This window comes from Salmo salar, chromosome ssa10 (genome assembly GCF_905237065.1).
Source record: "Salmo salar chromosome ssa10, Ssal_v3.1, whole genome shotgun sequence".
In the NCBI taxonomy this organism is placed as follows: domain Eukaryota; kingdom Metazoa; phylum Chordata; class Actinopteri; order Salmoniformes; family Salmonidae; genus Salmo; species Salmo salar.
In genome coordinates, this window is record NC_059451.1 from 65,260,569 (window position 1) to 65,280,233 (window position 19,665).

Here is a 19,665-nt window from a genome sequence, read left to right on the forward strand (position 1 = left end):
TTTGTGAGGTTTTTAGGTGATTGTCTGTAGTCCCTGCCACATACATTTCAGAGCCATTGAATTGCAACTCCACTTTATCTCTATACTGACGTTTAGCTTGTTTGACTGCAGAGTGAATAACTACACTGTTTATATTCTGCCATATTACACTTACATTTACGTCATTTAGCAGACGCTCTTATCCAGAGCAACTTACAAATAGGTGCATTCACCTTATGATATCCAGTGGAACAACCACTTTACAATAGTACATCTATATCGTTTTTTTTGGGGGGGGTAGAAGGATTACTTTATCCTATCCCAGGTATTCCTTAAAGAGGTGGGGTTTCAGGTGTCTCCGGAAGGTGGTGATTGACTCTGCTGACCTGGCGTCGTGAGGGAGCTTGTTCCACCATTGGGGTGCCAGAGCAGCGAACAGTTTTGACTGGGCTGAGCGGGAACTGTGCTTCCGCAGAGGTAGGGAGGCGAGCAGGGCAGAGGTGGATGAACGCAGTGCCCTTCTTTGGGTGTAGGGACTGATCAGAGCCTGAAGGTACAGAGGTGCCGTTCCCCTCACAGCTCCGTAGGCAAGCACCATGGTCTTGTAGCAGATGCGAGCTTCAACTGGAAGCCAGTGGAGTGTGCGGAGCGGGGTGACGTGAGAGAACTTGTGAAGGTTGAACACCAGACGGGCTGCGGCGTTCTGGATGAGTTGTAGGGGTTTAATGGCACAGGCAGGGAGCCCCGCCAGCAGCGAGTTGCAGTAATCCAGACGGGAGATGACAAGTGCCTGGATTAGGACCTGCACCGCTTCCTGTGTAAGGCAGGGTCGTACTCTGCGAATGATGTAGAGCATGAACCTACAGGATCGGGTCACCGCCTTGATGTTAGTGGAGAACGACAGGGTGTTGTCCAGGGTCATGCCAAGGCTCTTAGCACTCTGGGAGAAGGACACAATGGAGTTGTCAACCGTGATGGCAAGATCATGGAACGGGCAGTCCTTCCCCGGGAGGAAGAGCAGCTCCGTCTTGCCGAGGTCAGCTTGAGGTGGTGATCCGTCATCCACACTGATATGTCTGCCAGACATGCAGGGATGCGATTCGCCACCTGGTTATCAGAAGAGGGGAAAGGAGAAGATTAATTGTGTGTCATCTGCGTAGCAATAATAGGAGAGACCATGTGAGGATATGACAGAGCCAAGTGACTTGGTGTATAGCGAGAATAGGAGAGGGCCTAGAACTGAGCCCTGGGGGACACCAGTGGTGAGCACGTGGTGTGGAGACGGATTCTTGCCACGCCACCTGGTAGGAGCAACCTGTCAGGCAGGACGCAATCCAAGAGTGAGCCGCGCCGGAGATGCCCAACTCGGAGAGGGTGGAGAGGAGGATCTGATGGTTCACAGTATCAAAGGCAGCAGATAGGTCTAGAAGGATGAGAGCAGAGGAGAGAGAGTTAGCTTTAGCAGTGCGGAGAGCCTCCGTGACACAGAGAAGAGCAGTCTCAGTTGAATGACCAGTCTTGAAACCTGACTGATTTGGATCAAGAAGGTAATTCTGAGAGAGATAGCAAGAGAGCTGGCCAAGGACGGCACGCTCAAGAGTTTTGGAGAGAAAAGAAAGAAGGGATACTGGTCTGTAGTTGTTGACATCGGAGGGATCGAGTGTAGGTTTTTTGAGAAGGGGTGCAACTCTCACTCTCTTGAAGACGAAAGGGACATAGCCAGCGGTCAAGGATGAGTTGATGAGCGAGGTGAGGTAGGGGAGAAGGTCTCCTGAAATGGTCTGGAGAAGAGAGGATAGGGTCAAGCGGGAAGGTTGTTGGGCGGCCGGCCGGCCGTCACAAGTCGCAAGATTTCATCTGGAGAGAGAGGGGAGAAAGAGGTCAAAGCATAGGGCAACATGAGCAGGACCAGTCACATTTAAATGTATTTGACCAGGTAAGTTGACTGAGAACACTTTCTCATTTACAGCAACAACCTGGGGAATAGTTACAGGGGAGAGGAATGAGCCAATTGTAAGCTGGGGATGATTAGGTGACCATGATAGTATGAGGGACAGCTTGGGAATTTAGCCAGGACACCAGGGTTAACACCCCTACTCATACAATAAGCGCCATGGGATCTTTAATGACCTCAGAGAGTCAGGGCACCCATTTAACATCCCCAATCACTGCCCTGGAGTATTGGGATATTTTTTTAGACCAGAGGAAAGAGTGCCTCCTACTGGCCCTCCAACACCACTTCCAGCAGCATCTGGTCTCCCATCCAGGGACTGACCAGGACCAACCCTGCTTAGCTTCAGATGCAAGCCAGCAGTGGGATGCAGGGTGGTATGTTGCTGGCGAATGTGGTGGTTCACGCTTTCAGTTTTGCACGAATGCTACCGTCTAGCCATGGTTTCTGGTTAGGGTAGGTTTTAATAGTCACAGTGGGTACTACATCTCCTATACACTTTCTTATAAACTCAGTCACCATATCCGTGTATGCGTCTAGATTTATTAAGATACCCGGAACATATCCCAGTCAACATGATCAAAGCAATCCTGAAGTGTGGATTCCGATTGGTCAAACCAACGTTGAATAGTACAAAGCACGGACACTTCCTCTTTGAGTTTCTGCCTATAGGACGGGAGTAGCAAGATGGAGTCGTGGTCAGATTTGCCGAAAGGAGGGCGGAGCAGGGCCTTGTAAGCATTCCAGAAGTTTGAATAGCAATGGTCAAGTGTCTTAGTAGCTCGAGTAGGACAGTCGATATGTTGATAGAACTTTGGCAGCCTAGTCCTCAGATTTGCTTTGTTAACCTCTTGGGGCTAGGTGGGACGCTAGCGTGCCACCCGTGGTGCACTCCATCAACAGCAGGTGCATTTCAAGAGCGGCAAATTTGAATCCAAATAAATGTCAAAATTCAAATTTTTCAAAAATACAACTATGTTACACCATTTGAAAGATAAACATCTCCTTAATCTAACCACGTTTTACGATTTCAAAAGGGTTTTACGGCGAAAGCATAAATTTAGAGTATGTTAGGACAGTACATTTACAAGAGTTGTGTGTAATGTTTTGTTAAGTCAAAGACAGGGTCACCAAAACCATAAAACCAGCTAAAATGATGCACTAACCTTTTACAATCTCCATCAGATGACACTCCTAGGACATTATGTTAGACAATGCATGCATTTTTAGTTCTATCAAGTTGATATTTATATACAAAAACAGCGTTTTACTATGGCATTGATGTTGAGGAAATCGTTTCCCTCCAATAACCGGCAGTCAAGTCAGCGTCACAAATTAAATAATTAAAATTAGAAAACATTGGTAAAATATTATATTGTCATTTAAAGAATTATAGATTTACATCTTTTGAACGCAATCAACTTGCCAGATTTAAAAATAACCTTACTGGGAAATCACACTTTGCAATAATCTGAGCACTGTGCCCAGAAAAATACGCGTTGCGATACAGACTAGACGTCATGTTGGGGAGATCTAAAATCGAAAATACTATGTAAATAATCCATTACCTTTGATTCTCTTCATCAGATGTCACTTCCAGGTATCACAGGTCCATAACGAATGTAGTTTTGTTCAAAAAAGCTCATCATTTATGTCCAAAAATCTCCGTCTCGTTAGCACATGATGTAAGCCAGCCGGACTTCTCGTCATGAACGAGGGGAAAAAATATATTTCCGTTCGTTCAAACATGTCAAACGTTGTATAGCATAAATCATTAGGGCCTTTTTTAACCAGAACATGAATAATATTCAAGGTGGACGAATGCATAGTCTTTTATAACGTATTGGAACGAGGGTACCCAACATGAAGTAGCGCGCCAGGTGTCTAATGGGACATCACCGTTCCATGGCTCTTGTTCGGTCAGATCTCCCTCCAGAAGACTCAAAACACTTTGTAAAGGCTGGTGACATCTAGTGGAAGCAATAGGAAGTGCCAAAATATTCCTAAACCCCTGTGTTTTTCAATGGGATAGGTTTAAAGTCAATACAACACATCAGGTATCCACTTCCTGTCAGAAAATGTCTCAGGGTTTTGCCTGCCAAATGAGTTCTGTTATACTCACAGACACCATTCAAACAGTTTTGGAAACTTTAGAGTGTTTTCTATCCATATATAATAAGTATATGCATATTCTAGTTACTGGGTAGGATTAGTAACCAGATTAAATCGGGTACATTTTTTTTATCCAGACGTGCAAATGCTGCCCCCTAGACCCAACAGGTTAACATCCCCAGCTACAATAAATGCAGCCTCAGGATATGTCCAGTGAAGTTCTTTTGAGGGCCGTCGAGGTGTCGGCTTGAGGTGGGATGTAAAACGGCCGTGGCGATGACGGAGGAGAATTCTCTTGGGAGATAATATGGTCTGCATTTAATTGTGAGGTATTCTAGGTCGGGTGAACAAAATTACTTGCGTTCCTGTATGTTCCTAGAATTATGCCATGAGTCGTTAATCATGAAACAAACCCCTCTCGTAGCGATATGTATTCCTGTCTGCACGATGTACTGAGAATCCTGCTGGCTTTACCGAGTCTGACAGAGTATCCCGAGAGAGCCATGTTTCCGTGAAACAAAGTATGTTACAGGCCCCCATGTCTCTCTGGAAAGAATTCCTTGCTCTAAGCTCATCAACTTTGTTATCCAAAGGCTGAACATTAGCGAGTAATATACTCGGAAGCGGTGGGTGGTGTGCGCGCCTCCTAAGTCAAACCAACAGGCCGCCTCGAGTGCCTCTCCTCCGCCGGCGATATTTTGGGTCGGCCTCTGGAATAAGTTCAGTTGCTCTGCGGAGAGTGAACAAAAGATCTGCTCCAGGGAAGTCGTATTCCTGGTCGTAATGCTGGTAGTTCTGGTGCGTTACCGCCGCTCTAATATCCAATAGTTCTTCCCAGCTGTATGTAATGAAACAAAAAATTTCCTGAGCTAATAATGTAAAACTTTGTACGTAAAAAACATTTAGGACGTACTGCGGAACGCTAAAATATCCTAATGATTATGATCACACTTCCTCGATTAAAATATTATGGCGACAGTATAGGAAATATGGTTTGCTATGGTTTAGAAACTTGGGAACCAACTCGAGTTATCTGTGTGGCCCTATCACCTGGACAGGTTGAAATACTGTAACTTCATGCCTAGAATAAAAACATCCAGGCTTCTGTCATAACTGTCAATTTATTGGAAAGAAAATTAATAATTACTGGGGGCAGTTTGGAAAAAACGAATCCCATTCGAATCATCCTCTGGAATAACGCACTTTCTGGAATAATAATTACATAACCAACGTTCTCTAGTAATACTAGTCCTAAGCAAATAGGTCTATGGTCATGTGCATGCTATGCATACATGTGTCAGGTAAAGAGAGCAAGTGTTGAGGGAATAGGGAAAGTTTTTCCTAAACAAATGGGGGATTTCAGTAACAGAACTTTTCAGTCAGAAATGGCTGTAATTATGTTGCAGCTTCAGCAACACGGACAGCGCAATAAACACTGATGTTCTGTGGTGGTCGCTGCAGCAGGAAGGAGAGAGAGAGAACGGGTACTTGTCACTCGCTGTCTTTTTTTTACACAGCACAGCAAGTCTGAGCCCGACCAAGCAAAATCAAATAAATTGCTGGTGGACTCCCTCTAGTCGTTTGTGTGTCTTAATTATTTAATCAAACCGTGTACTTAAAGCATCAGAAGAGCTCAGTGAATATAGTTGATTTGATTAAAACACATAGGATGTGTCAAAAAATGGAAAAATACATGTTTAAAAAATTTGACGAATCTATTGGTCAAAAGAACAGAAGACTCTTGATCGACCACGATTTTTTGGTTGTTGGGGACAGCCATTGTGTACAAATTAATTCAAAATGAAAAGCTGAAATTGTTATGCCAAGCCTAAAAAAAGTTCAGGAGTAAAAATGTGCTTAACAAGTCACATAATACGTTGCATGGACTCACTCTGTGTGCAATTATAGTGTTTACCATTATTTTTGAATGACTACCTCATCTCTGTACCCCACACATACAATTATCTGTAAGGTCCCTCAGTCGAGCAGTGAATTTTAAACAGAGATTCAACCACAAAGACCAGGGAGGTATTCCAATGTCTCGCAAAGGGCACCTATTGGTAGAAAAAAAACAGACATTGAATTTCCCTTTGAGCATGATGGTTATTAATTACACTTCAGATTGGAGTATCAATACACCCAGTCACTACAAAGATACAGGCGTCCTTCCTAGCTCAGTAGCTGGAGAGGAAGAAAACCTCATCAGAGATTTCACCATGAGGCCAGTGGTGACTAAAACAGTTACAGAGTTTAATGGCTGTGATAGGAGAAAACTGAAGATGGATCAACAACATTGTAGTTACTCCACAAAACTAACCTAAATGACAGATTGATAATAAGGAAGCCTGTACAGAATTCAAATATTCCAAAACATGCATCCTGTTTACAATAAGGCACTAAAGTAAAACTGCAAAAAATGTGTCAAAGAAATGAACTTCATGTCCTGAATACAAAGCGTTATGTTTGGGGAAAATCCAACATCACTGAGTACCACTTCATATTTTCAAGCATGGTAGTGGCGGCATCATGCTATGGTTCTGCTTGTCATCGGCAAGGAATAGGGAGTTTTTTTAGGATAAAAATGGTTCAATCTGCTTTCAAACAGACACTGGGAGACAAATTCACCTTTCAGCAGCACAATAACCTAAAATACAAGGCCAAATATACACTGGAGTTGCTTATCAAGGTTACATTAATTGTTCCTGGGTGGCCTGGTTACAGTCTTGACTTAAATAGTCTTGAAAATCTATGGCAAGACTTGAAAATGGCTGTCTAGCAATGATCAACAACTAACTTGACAGAGCTTGGAGAATTTTTTTAAGAATAATGTGCAAATATTGTAAAATCCAGTGGGCAAAGCTCTTAGAGACTCAGAAATACTCAGTTGTAATCGCTTACAAAGGTGATTCTAACATTTATTTACTCAATGGTGTGAATACTTATGTAAATGAGTTATTTCTGTATTTCATTGTTTTCACTTTGTCATTATGGAGTATTGTGTGTAGAAAGGTGATATATATTTTTTGATCCATTTTGAATTCAGGCTGTGACACAAAATGTGGAATAAGTCAAAGGGTATAAATACTTTCTGAAGGCACTGTATGTGGATGCCACTCTAGATGACATCACACACACACACACACACACACACACACACACACACACACACACACACAGTTGTGTGACATATTTTTACACTTCATCTTCTCCTTTCCTCTTCCTTTCTATCTTAATGCTCTCTGTTTCATTTTTATGTTTCATTTTTATGCAAGGCTTTGGAAGTGGCAAAGTTTACGGATTGCCAGTGTTTGTTGTCGGTGACTCAAGTTCATACTTTTCAACGGTGAACTCTTTTCAGGTGGTTGAAGTGGGTCGTAGCTAAACGGTACAGATTATTGCCACGTCTTTCCTACTGAGTACTGATACTTAAATAATACCTGTTTTAAAGGTAGCAATGCATGAAGTAAACAGTAATATCATCCGATTTCTGCAACAACGATGAATATAAATAATACATGTTTTAAAGGTAGAGTCAGCGATGCATGAAGTAAATAGTAATATCATCTGATTTCTGCAACAATGAAGAATATGAATCACAACGCTAAACTTTCTCTGCTGTTTTGGTCCCACAACTTTGCAGCAGTGTGAAGACCACCCATGCACATGTGCAGATCTTTTTTTTTCTCTGCTGTTTTGGTCCCACAGCTTTGCAGCAGTGTGAAGACCACCCATGCACATGTGCAGATATTTTTTGCAAGTGTAACATCGCTCATCAGCAGTTCATCCTGCTACGTCATATTGTTAAGTATCAGTTTAAAATATGAACCCAATTACAGTATAGTTAACGTGAGTACCATTAGTGCTTAAAGTGGACTGAAATAGTTACCCATAATCAATTTGGCTGCCTGTACAGTTTATATTTAGATGCTGATCCACAATTAAAACTTAAGAAATGCAATGTATTTGGTCATTAAGAGTGGGGTGGTGACTTAATACCTTGGGAAAGGCGGCTGAAGTGTTACCACTATCCCTTTGACATTCTCCATTGCACACACATGCTCGCACCATCACTGTTATTTTATTGAAAATGTATTGACTAATTTTGTACCGTGCTTTCGGACCACATTGAGAAAATGTTTGCGGTCCGAGGCGTTTCACTTCTCATGAGGTGCTGGACAGAATAATTAATGTATTTATTGGCAATTTGATATTAGAATTTGTGAATTAAGTAAAAATATATGTCAAGGTACTGTGTTGTTGGAGCAAAGACAGAGAAAAATCCATCAGCATAGTCATGTTATGAGTTAGAGAGAATATTCCTTGTTGTTACACAGGAACAATCAGAGCCACTGCTATTTTTTTCTGATCCCCTGGCATATAATAGACTTTATATAGTACAGCATGTACAGCAGACTACTCATCTGATCTTATTGTGATCAATTGCCGGCGTGATCACAGTAAAGCCATTGAAACAAGAGAGACCCACATTTGAGTCTTAAGGAGCTCGGTTCTCAGGGTTCTCGGACTCTCGGACACGGCCCAAATTGACCTTAGTTAGGCACCGATTTAGGATTAGCCTACCCTCCCATGATTGTAACCTAAACCATAATGGTGGGGAAATGCAAAAATGACCTTATATCAGTGTTTATAGGGGTAACTATATAGGATTCTGTCCTGGTGTATGGGGCAGGGCATGGGACAGTTTCATAAGAGAGACCTGGTAGAGACATGGATGGTGGAAAGGAGGTTGGTGGGGGGTGAGGTGAGGAGGGAGGTAACCTGAGAGGTAGGAGGCATTCCTGGTAGGGCAGCTACATCTGTGGACACAATTATCTGGTTCACATAATCTCATTTCACATGGAGGCTGTGAACACCATAAATACAAACAGGAGTGAGGGAGAGAGAGAGGATATGAGAGTAGAGAAAGATATGCTTTAGGTTAACTGTCCCAAGAAAACAATTGCGAAGTTAAATAGATTTGATTTTGCTGTGTAGAAAAATGGTCTGTTAACGTGTACTTTGTTGTGGATTTCTTAAAAACTGAAAGTTTATATTTTTTATTTGCCTAGGTGGCAGCAAACCAATTTTTGCTAACCAAGTTCGTTAGCTGGTTATTTAGTAACGTCCAGAATCTCCTGGTTAGCATTTATGAAGAATATTGCAATGCTAGTGGAAACAGATTGTATCAGTTATTGGTGCATTCAAAAGCATGTGGAAAGCAAGCAAGGATACAGTCCATTTCCACTTGCAAAAATTCTAGACAGGAGATTATGGGGCTCGTTTCACAAAAATTGCTATGGGCAAGAAGAAATTGCTAAACCTGTGCCACGAACTTGTGCCACTTGTGCTTGTTCATGGAAATTACGAAGTTAATCGGCCACTCTGCAAACATTTTTGTGAATTGCCTTCGTGAAACGAGTTAAAATAACCTGCTTTCCAACTTCAAAATGGTTTTGAAATAACACTAACTCAGAAATAAGATTTAACTTCAACTAAAGTTGGGAAGTTCTACTAAGCTGGGAAGTTCTAAGCTATACCAAGGATCATTTTGAATGGAACAACAGATAGTCCCCACAAAAAAATCACAAGGAAGTCAGGAAACATATATGTGACCGACCAGCTCGATTCGGTCTATGTAGCAACATTTTAAATTGTGTTTTTTACATTGAATAAAAGTAGAGTCCAAGAGCAAGAAAATTGTATATCATACACTACAGTTGTGGAACAATGGGAAAGTAATTCTGCTTTGACAGTTGATAAACGTGTAACCCCACTTTTGAGAAAATGGCCCTTGAATGTTTTGGTACACCTACTGGAGAGCTCTTCTTTGTGAGGCCATACTAAACAACCAAAGATTTCAAGACTAAAGGCTGGTTTATACTACGTCTATCGACATGTCTGTATACAGTTCATTATTACAGGAAAATAATCTCCCAACAAGACCATTATTTACAAGTTACAGAATATTAAAGAAAATAGCTTACAGTTGTGATTGTGAAGAAATAATAGCAGGGCATTCTAACAGAACACTTTAGAAGATGGACACTGTGTCGTTGGCCTAACGTTATATCCTAATTTGAATTTGGTGCGGGTAATGTTGTTCTTCACGTTACTGTCTCTGGTAAACACACACTATATCAAATAAAATCATAGTTTATTTCTCACATGCACAGGATACAGAAGGTGTAAACGGTACAGTGAAATGGTTACTTGCATAGTGGAGTCTTGTTTAGACATTGATAATGGAATTTTATATCCTAATGCTATAAATTAACAATCAATAAGCCTTGATTAATCCAACAGGGTTTGTAAGACACTGGGATCATAATTAGGCAAGGACTCAGCTTTCTGCAAAAGGTCTGTTCAGTTTATTCAGAGAACGTTCTGAGGTCCGAATAACAAAGATGTTCATTTTATCCTCTCTCTCCGATACGCACACACATCCACACCCAAAAGTAGATAACCTATGCACACACATACGCACAGACAGTAGGTGAACAGTATCTCTTCCTTGACCTGCTACCACTGTTCCAGCACTGCCTGTTCCTTTCCCCATAGATTAGGAGAACCTTGAAGGCTCCTCCCGGTATCTCTAAATTCACACACACATTTCTCTCCCTTTCCAGCCTCTACTAGACCTTTATGAGACTAACGTTCAGTACATTAATTATTAATTATCCATGCTCCATAACTACTAATTAATGATGGATTATTGATTAATTTACCCTTATTAGATAATTCTCTTATCAGACATGTAGCTAGCTAGCTAAACAATTAACCATAATCCAAACATAACATTACTACCCTGCATTAATCTACAGGTAGCTAAATGCTAACAAACTAGGTTCAATGTTAGCTAGCTAGCTAACATTAGGCTATAACTAGCAATGCAAATGGCTCTGAGACACAAATAATATTACTACACAGATCATACATGTAACATTAGCTAGCGAGCCAGCCAGTTAAAGTTAGCTAGGTAGCTAACAGTACGCATTACCTTGCAATGAAAAATGACTTTCTGACGAAATTAGAAACTTATAATATCTGAACATTTTGCTAAATTTAGCTCTTTTTCCTGTAAACATGGATGAAGGCTTCTCCTTCTCTGTTGCGGATGCCATGGTTGCCTTTAGTTTGAAGATGTAATCCGAAGACAGGTGTTTTATACAACAGCCTTCTGTGTTCTCTTTTCGACTCCCTCCAAATTTGCAATCAAACGCCTGAATTTTCTCCATCTCCTTAGCTATCATACTCTGCTTCCAATGGGCATTCCACTGATTTTAAAACTCGGTCTTCCAGAAAGTGGAGAGATATCTTTCAACAAAAAAATCCAGTTTGAAAGGATTACCTACAACAACTTAGCAGCTCATTATAAACAGAAGCCATTATCTCGTCCAATCATGGCTAGCGGGAAGATTCCTTCCTTTTTCTGTGGCTAAAGCAACTAGGCGCGTAATTTAACAATTGTATTCGTATTTACAGATGGCATACACGTTTGTTATTAAGGTACATGAAAGTTCACATGTTCCAGAAGGTATTTCTACCAAAAAACGACTTTTTACACGTGACATATGCCTGAAACCAGTCAAATATATACACTGCTCAAAAAAATAAAGGGAACACTTAAACAACACAATGTCACTCCAAGTCAATCACACTTCTGTGAAATCAAACTGTCCACTTAGGAAGCAACACTGATGCAAGGAGGAGCAGGAGAAGCACTGCCAGAGCCCTGCAAAATGACCTCCAGCAGGCCACAAATGTGCATGTGTCTGCTCAAACGGTCAGAAACAGACTCCATGAGGGTGGTATGAGGGCCCGACATCCACAGGTGGGGGTTGTGCTTACAGCCCAACACCGTGCAGGACGTTTGGCATTTGCCAGAGAACACCAAGATTGGCAAATTCGCCACTGGCGCCCTGTGCCCTTCACAGATGAAAGCAGGTTCACACTGAGCACGTGACAGACGTGACAGAGTCTGGAGACGCCGTGGAGAACGTTCTGCTGCCTGCAGCATCCTCCAGCATGACCGGTTTGGCGGTGGGTCAGTCATGGTGTGGGGTGGCATTTCTTTGAGGGGCCGCACAGCCCTCCATGTGCTCGCCAGAGGTAGCCTGACTGCCATTAGGTACCGAGATGAGATCCTCAGACCCCTTGTGAGACCATATGCTGGTGCGGTTGGCCCTGGGTTCCTCCTAATGCAAGACAATGCTAGACCTCATGTGGCTGGAGTGTGTCAGCAGTTCCTGCAAGAGGAAGGCATTGATGCTATGGACTAGCCCGCCTGTTCCCCAGACCTGAATCCAATTGAGCACATCTGGGACATCATGTCTCACTCCATCTACCAACGCCACGTTGCACCACAGACTGTCCAGGAGTTGGCGGATGCTTTAGTCCAGATCTGGGAGGAGATCCCTCAGGAGACCATCCGCCACCTCATCAGGAGCAGGCCCAGGCGTTGTAGGGAGGTCATACAGGCACGTGGAGGCCACACACACTACTGAGCCTCATTTTGACTTGTTTTAAGGACATTACATCAAAGTTGGATCAGCCTGTAGTGTGGTTTTCCACTTTAATTTTGAGTGTGACTCCAAATCCAGACCTCCATGGGTTGATAAATTGGATTTCCATTGATTATTTTTGTGTGATTCAGCACATTCAACTATGTAAAGTAAAAAGTATTTAATAAGATTATTTATTTCATTCAGATCTAGGATGTGTTGTTTAAGTGTTCCCTTTATTTTTTTGAACAGTATATATGTATATATTTTTTTTACACATGTATTTAACCCCTTATTTGTGGAACTAAACAGTCTCCATATATACTTCCATTCATTTTTTCAACTGGTACCGGGGGACCTTCAGAAGAGTCTTGAGTCTTGTGAGGCCTGTGGGCATCCTAGAGCAAAACAACTGACATGTACAGTGAGATGGTTGTTTTATGCTACAGATAGATGTTGGCAGATCGGCTATACCAACTTCAGATGAGTCCCAAGACGCTTGTGAGGGTCATAGAGCAAAACACAGAACACCATGGTGTTCATGGGAGTCTCTTCTTTCATAGAGGAAAAGATTTTGTGAGAAGACCGATTTTCGGGATGTCTCATGGTCTGACAAACACTGCTCTAGCTCTGTCACCTTTCACTGTAAGTACAGAAGTGCGACATATGCAGATGCGGTGGATTGAGACTCATCCAATGCAAAAAAAACAGATCTCTAGCTTAAACTGACAGATTTTGATTATGCTAATTATATTTCAGTTATGGCGTGGCATTGAACTTAGGGGGTTTAAGATTGTGGTTGCTTGGTTGGTTAAGCAGAATTGAGCACTATGAAAGGATGTATGATGGGGCACCTGCTGTAGGGGAGAGTAACTGGTAGTAGTTGTAGGTTTTTACACATTACGCAAGACCAGTATTTGAGTATATTTGACCAAGCGTGAATACCCCAATGGCGGTTTGATTGGTATTGAGCCCCTAGATATCATCCTAAAGATGCTTTTCCCACTACCATGCACTGAGATCAGCTGACTCTACCACCCAATCCCCCACCATTGCCACAACACCTATCTCCCTTCTCTCTCACACATTATGTCACCCCTCTCGCTCTCTCACACTATGTCATTTCACTGGCATCTGACTGTCATTTCCGAGCCTGTGACTCTCAAATGTTCCTGCATCGTGATTTGTGACTCACAGTTCTCTGGTGACCCATCAGGTAAACAAAACAAATGTGAATAGGCAGTCACAAAACAGGTACAACCCAATAGGAACTAAACACGATGTACCATTTAAGAAGCATTGTCAGCGGCAGACCTGCATCTAACACATTATGTCAATTACTTTTAAATACTTTAGCTGTGGCTGATTTAGACTGTGTGTGTAAGGGCTCTCTCTATATGTTGTTGTGGGTCTTAACCCCATTACTCGTTCCCTCCCTCAGTCCTCACTCCCTTTAACGATCGCTCTCATCCTCCCTCTCTCTTTCTCTATCATCAGATGAGATTCTAATGTAGATTCAGGTGAGCAGGAGATGCAGAGTGAAGGGTAGACACAGGGATTAAACCCCGGTCTCAGGCTTGTTGTACATGTGCATAGAACCAGAAATGTATTACTCTCTCTCTCTCTCTCTCTCTCTCTCTCTCTCTCTCTCTCTCTCTCTCTCTCTCTCTCTCTCTCTCAATTTATTTATTATTTAACTAGGCAAGTCAGTTAAGAACAAATTCCTATTTACAATGATGGCCTACCAAAAGTCAAAAGGCCTCCGGGGGGACGGGTCCTGGGATTAAAATAAATAAATAAATACAATATAAATATAGGACAAAACTCACAAAACTCACAAGAAAGACAACACAACACTACATAAAGAGAGACCTAAGACAACAACATAGCAAGGCAGCAACACATGACAACACAGCATGGTAGCGACACAACATGGCAGCAGCACAGGGTACAAACATTATTGGGCACAGACAACAGCACAAAGGGCAAGAAGGTAGAGACAACAATACATCACATAAAGCAGCCACAACTGTCAGTAAGTGTCCATGATTGAGTCTTTGAATGAAGAGATTGAGATAAAACTGTCCAGTTTGAGTGTTTGTTGCAGCTCGTTCCAGTCACTAGCTGCAGCGACCTGAAAAGAGGTGCGACCCAGGGATGTGTGTGCTTTGGGGACCTTTAACAGAATGTGACTGGCAGAATGGGTGTTTTATGTGGAGGATGAAGGCTGCAGTAGATATCTCAGATAGGGGGGAGTGAGGCCTAAGAGAGTTTTATAAATAAGCATCAACCAGTGGGTATTGCGACAGGTATACAGAGATGACCAGTTTACAGAGGAGTATAGGGTTCAGTGATGTGTTCTATAAGGAGCATTGGTGGCAAATCTGATGGCCGAATGGTAAAGAAAATCTAGCCGCTCGAGAGCACCCTTTTCTGCCAATCCATAAATTATGTGTCCGTAATCTAGCATGGGTAGGGTGGTCATCTGAATCAGGGTCATTTTGGCAGCTGGGGTGAAAGAGGAGCGATTACGATAGAGGAAACCAAGTCTAGATTTAACTTTAGCCTGCAGCTTTGATAAGTGCTGAGAGAAGGACAGTGCACCTTCTAGCCATACTCCCAAGTACAGTCGTGGCTAAAAGTTTTGAGAACGACTGTCACAAGCATCGAAATGAGTAGACCAAGGCGGAGCGTGTATAGTGCTAATTTCTTTTACTTTTAATGAAGACACTTGAACCAAAACAATAAAACGACCAACAACAGTTCCGTAAGGTACACACTGACAAAACGGAAAACAACTACCCACAAAATCCAAAGGAAAAACAGTCTGCCTAAGTATGGCTTCCAATCAGAGACAACGATAGACACCTGCCTCTGATTGGAAACCATACCCGGCCAAAACATAGAAAACAAAACATAGAAGTAGAAATCTAGAAAAAACCCATATATAAACAGAAAACCCAAAACCACCCAAAACAACCACCTGTCACGCCCTGACCACTCTACTATGGAAAATGACCTCTTACAAGGGTCAGGACGTGACAATCACACAAATATTCATTTCCACAAAGTTTGCTACCTCAGTGTCTTTAGATATTTTTGTCAGATGTTACTATGGAATACTGAAGTATATTTACAAGCATTTCATAAGTGTCAAAGGCTTTTATTGACAATTACATGAAGTTGATACAAAGAGTCAATATTTGCATTGTTCGTCACCAAACTGTTCCTGGACGGTTGGGAGAAGTTGCTCTCGGAGGATGTGTTGGTACCATTCTTTATTCATGGCTGTATTCTTAGGCAAAATTGTGAGTGAGCCCACTCCCTTGGCTGAGAAGCAACCCCACACATGAATGGTCTCAGGATGCTTTACTGTTGGCATGACACAGGACTGATGGTAGCGCTCACCTTGTCTTCTCCGGACAAGCTTTTTTCCAGATGCCCCAAACAATCGGAAAGGGGATTCATCAGAGAAAATGACTTTACCCCAGTCCTCAGCAGTCCAATCCCTGTACCTTTTTCAGAATATCAGTCTGTCCCTGATGTTTTTCCTAGAGAGAAGTGGCTTCTTTGCTGCCCTTCTTGACACCAGGCCATCCTCCAAAAGTCTTCGCTTCACTGTGCGTGCAGATGTAATCACACCTGCCTGCTGCCATTCCTGAGCAAGCTCTGTACTGGTGGTGCCCCGATCCCGCAGCTGAATCAACTTTAGGAGATGGTCCTGGCGCTTGCTGGACTTTCTTGGGTGCCCTGAAGCCTTCTTCACAACAATTGAACCGCTCTCCTTGAAGTTCTTGATGATCCGATAAATGGTTGATTTAGGTGCAATCTTACTGGCAGCAATATCCTTGCCTGTGAAGCCCTTTTTGTGCAAAGCAATGATGACGGCATGTGTTTCCTTGCAGATAACCATGATTGACAGAGGAAGAACAATGATTCCAAGCACCACCCTCCTTTTGAAGCTTCGAGTCTGTTATTCGAACTCAATCAGAATGACAGAGTGATCTCCGGCCTTGTCTTTGTCAACACTCACCCCTGTGTTAACGAGAGAATCACTGACATTATGTCAGCTGGTCCTTTTGTGGCAGGGCTGAAATGCAGTGGAAATGTTTTTGGGAAATTCATTTGCATGGCAAAGAGGGACTTTGCAATTCATTGCAATTCATCTGATCACTCTTCATAACATTCTGGAGTATATGCAAATTGCCATCATACAAACTGAGGCAGCAGACTTTGTGAAAATTAATATTTGTGTCATTCTCAAAATTTTTGGCCACGACTGTACTTGTGTATGAGGTGACTACCTCAACCTCTAAACCGTCAGAGGTAGGAATAACACCTGTGGGAAGAAAGGCATTCTTCTTACCAAACCACATTACATTTGATTTGGAGGTATTTAGGACAAGGTTAAGGGTAGAGAAAGCTTGTTGGACAGTAAGAAAGCTTTGTTGTGGAGCATTTAACACAAAATCCGGGGAGGGGCCAGCTGAGTATAAGACTGTATCATCTGCATATAAATGGATGAGAGAGCTGCCTACTGCCTGAGCTATGTTGTTGATTTAAATTGTGAAGAGCACTGGGCCTAGGATCGAGCCTTGGGGTACTCCCTTGGTGACAGGCAGTGGTTGAGAAAGCAGAATTTCTGACTTTATACACTGCATTCTTTGAGAGAAGTAGTTCGCAAACCAGCCCAAAGACCCTCAGAGACACCAATACTCCTTAGCCGGCCCACAAGAATGGAATGGTCTACCGTATCAAAAGCTTTGGCCAAGTCAATAAAAATATCAGGACAACGTTACTTAGAATCAAGGGCAATGGTGACATCTCATTGAGGACCTTTAAAGTTGCAGTGACACATCCATAACTTGAGCGGAAACCAGATTGCCTTCCCGAGAGAATACTATAGACATCAAGAAAGCCAGTCAGTTGATTATTGACAAGTTTTTTCAACACTTTTGATAAACCGTGGCTGCCTTCCAAGCAATGCGAACCTCCCGAGAAAGGAGAGACAGGTTAAAAAGGTTGGAGATAGGCTTGGCGATGACAGGGGCAGCAACCTTATTTTAGTGTTTTTTCCTATACAGCCCCCTTTGGTTAGACAAAGGGTTTGAGGTTCCTTATTTATTTACTATAGATCTTAACCTGAGTCTCTCTCTCTCTCTCTCTCTCCTCCAGGTGTAGCAGTGCTGGTGTCCCCAGATGTTCCTCTTCAGGTGGGAATGGAGAGCCGACAGCATTTTTGCCTGCAGTCTCCCTCCAGCCTGGAGCGCACCCCGCTTCAGTACACTGTGTGCGTGGGCCACAACATCAGGGCTGTACACCAGGAGGCGCTGCAGCAGCTCTCATCGCCCAGCAGGGAGCTGCCCAACTTGGATGTCTTATGGTACAACTCCCTCATCTTCGTCTTCCTGAATTGTATTACATTTAATTTAGATGATAGTGGACATTTAACAAAAAATCGAGCTATGTGTAATAACTTATGGATGGAGATCATTACCTATTCATAACGCGACTAGATGCATCCACAGGCAATGTCTACGATTGGTATAACGCCGGTAGCCGCTTATGGATATGACAGCTCTAACGCAATTCCACTTCCAACACTGCCAAGACACCAGCTATGCGGGTGTCAGCTAGTGCGGATTGATTGAAACCCAACGAGATCTCACAAATTTCCATTTCAGTTGGAATCCTAACTTGAGATGCCTGTGCTTTTAAATCAGCAGTCGCATAATTGATACATAACGCATTGATGTCAAACAATGTATGCATGTGGATCTCAGGTTAGAATTTCGGTCTAATTGACCAAATATCTGTCTGTCCATCCGTCCCTCATCCAGGTTGCCTTTCTGGAAGCTTCTGGCCAGTGTGGACTCAGGGCCAAAGGTAGAGAGGGAGTTGAGGACTTTCTCCAACCGTCTGAGGAGACACCAGCTGGGAGAGGGGGCCATCAGCCTCAACGAACATTCCACCGCCCTCCTCGCCGACATGGTATGTCCCTTCTCTCCTCTCCTTACGTCAAAGAATTCAACCCAAATGATTACCATTATGACAAGCAGTTTCTAATTAACTACCTGGTAAGCAGCGGCCTGAAAAATAAAGTGTTACCCTCGCCTCCTCTCTCGTCTTCATTTTGATCCTCCAAGGTGTTTGATTGACAGTCGCTGGACCCAGGTTTGAGTCCTGCTCGAGGCTACCCCCAAAAAGGTTTTTGAAAATAAGGGGTAGTATAGAAAACTTTATTTGCCCAACAGCACCTCACAAACAAGTCGAGAGGTTCGGATGTGTATTTGTGGTGCCAGGACAACAACCCCTCTCTCAACGTGAGCAAGACAAAGGAGATGATCATGGACTACAGAAAAGGAGGGCCGAACACACCCCCATTCACATCGATGGTGCTGTAGAGGAGCAGGTCGAGAGATTCAAGTTCCTTGGTGTCCACATCACCAACAAACTATCATGGTCCAAACACACCAAGAAAGTCGTGAAGAGGGCACAACAATGCCTTTCCCCCTCTGGACACTGAAAATATTTGGCATGGGTCCCCAGGTCCTCAAAAAGTTCTACAGCTGCAACATCGAGAGCATCCTGACCAGTTGCATCACCGCCTGGTATGGCAACTGCTCGCCATCCGACCGTGAGGCACAACCGAGGGTAGTGTGTACAGCCCAGTACATCACTGGGTCACACTTCCTTCCATCCAGGACCTATATACTAGGCGGTGCCAGAGGAAGGCCTAAAAAATGGTCAAAGACTCAAGTCACCCAAATCATAGACTGTTCTCTCTGCTACCACACGGTAAGTGGTAGAGGAGCGCTAAGTCTAAGTCCAAAAGGCTCCTTAACAGCTTCTACCCACAAGCCATAAGACTACTGAACATTTAATCGTAAAGGATGCTCTCGATGGTGCAGCTGTAAAACCTTTTGAGGATCTGAGAACCCATGCCAAATCTTTTCAGTCTCCTGAGGGGGAATAGGTTTTGTCGTGCTTGCTTCACGACTGTCTTGGTGTGCTTAGACCATATTAGTTTGTTGGTGATGTAGACGCCAAGGACCTTGAAGCTCTCAACCTGCTCCACTACAGCCCCGTCGATGGCAATAGGGGCGTGCTCGATCCTCCTTT

The 19,665-nt window shown here is 43.0% G+C and overlaps 1 protein-coding gene across 1 annotated transcript in view; it reads left to right on the forward strand.

The window, feature by feature from the left end:
- si:ch211-236l14.4 (SITS-binding protein) overlaps window positions 1-19,665 on the forward strand; it is an 89,866-nt gene that overhangs the window by 42,271 nt on the left and 27,930 nt on the right. Inside the window, exons 3-4 of the mRNA XM_014123862.2 lie at window positions 17,719-17,926; window positions 18,384-18,534. Coding sequence (XP_013979337.1) covers window positions 17,719-17,926; window positions 18,384-18,534 — 359 coding nt within the window. The remainder of the gene's footprint in view (window positions 1-17,718; window positions 17,927-18,383; window positions 18,535-19,665) is intronic.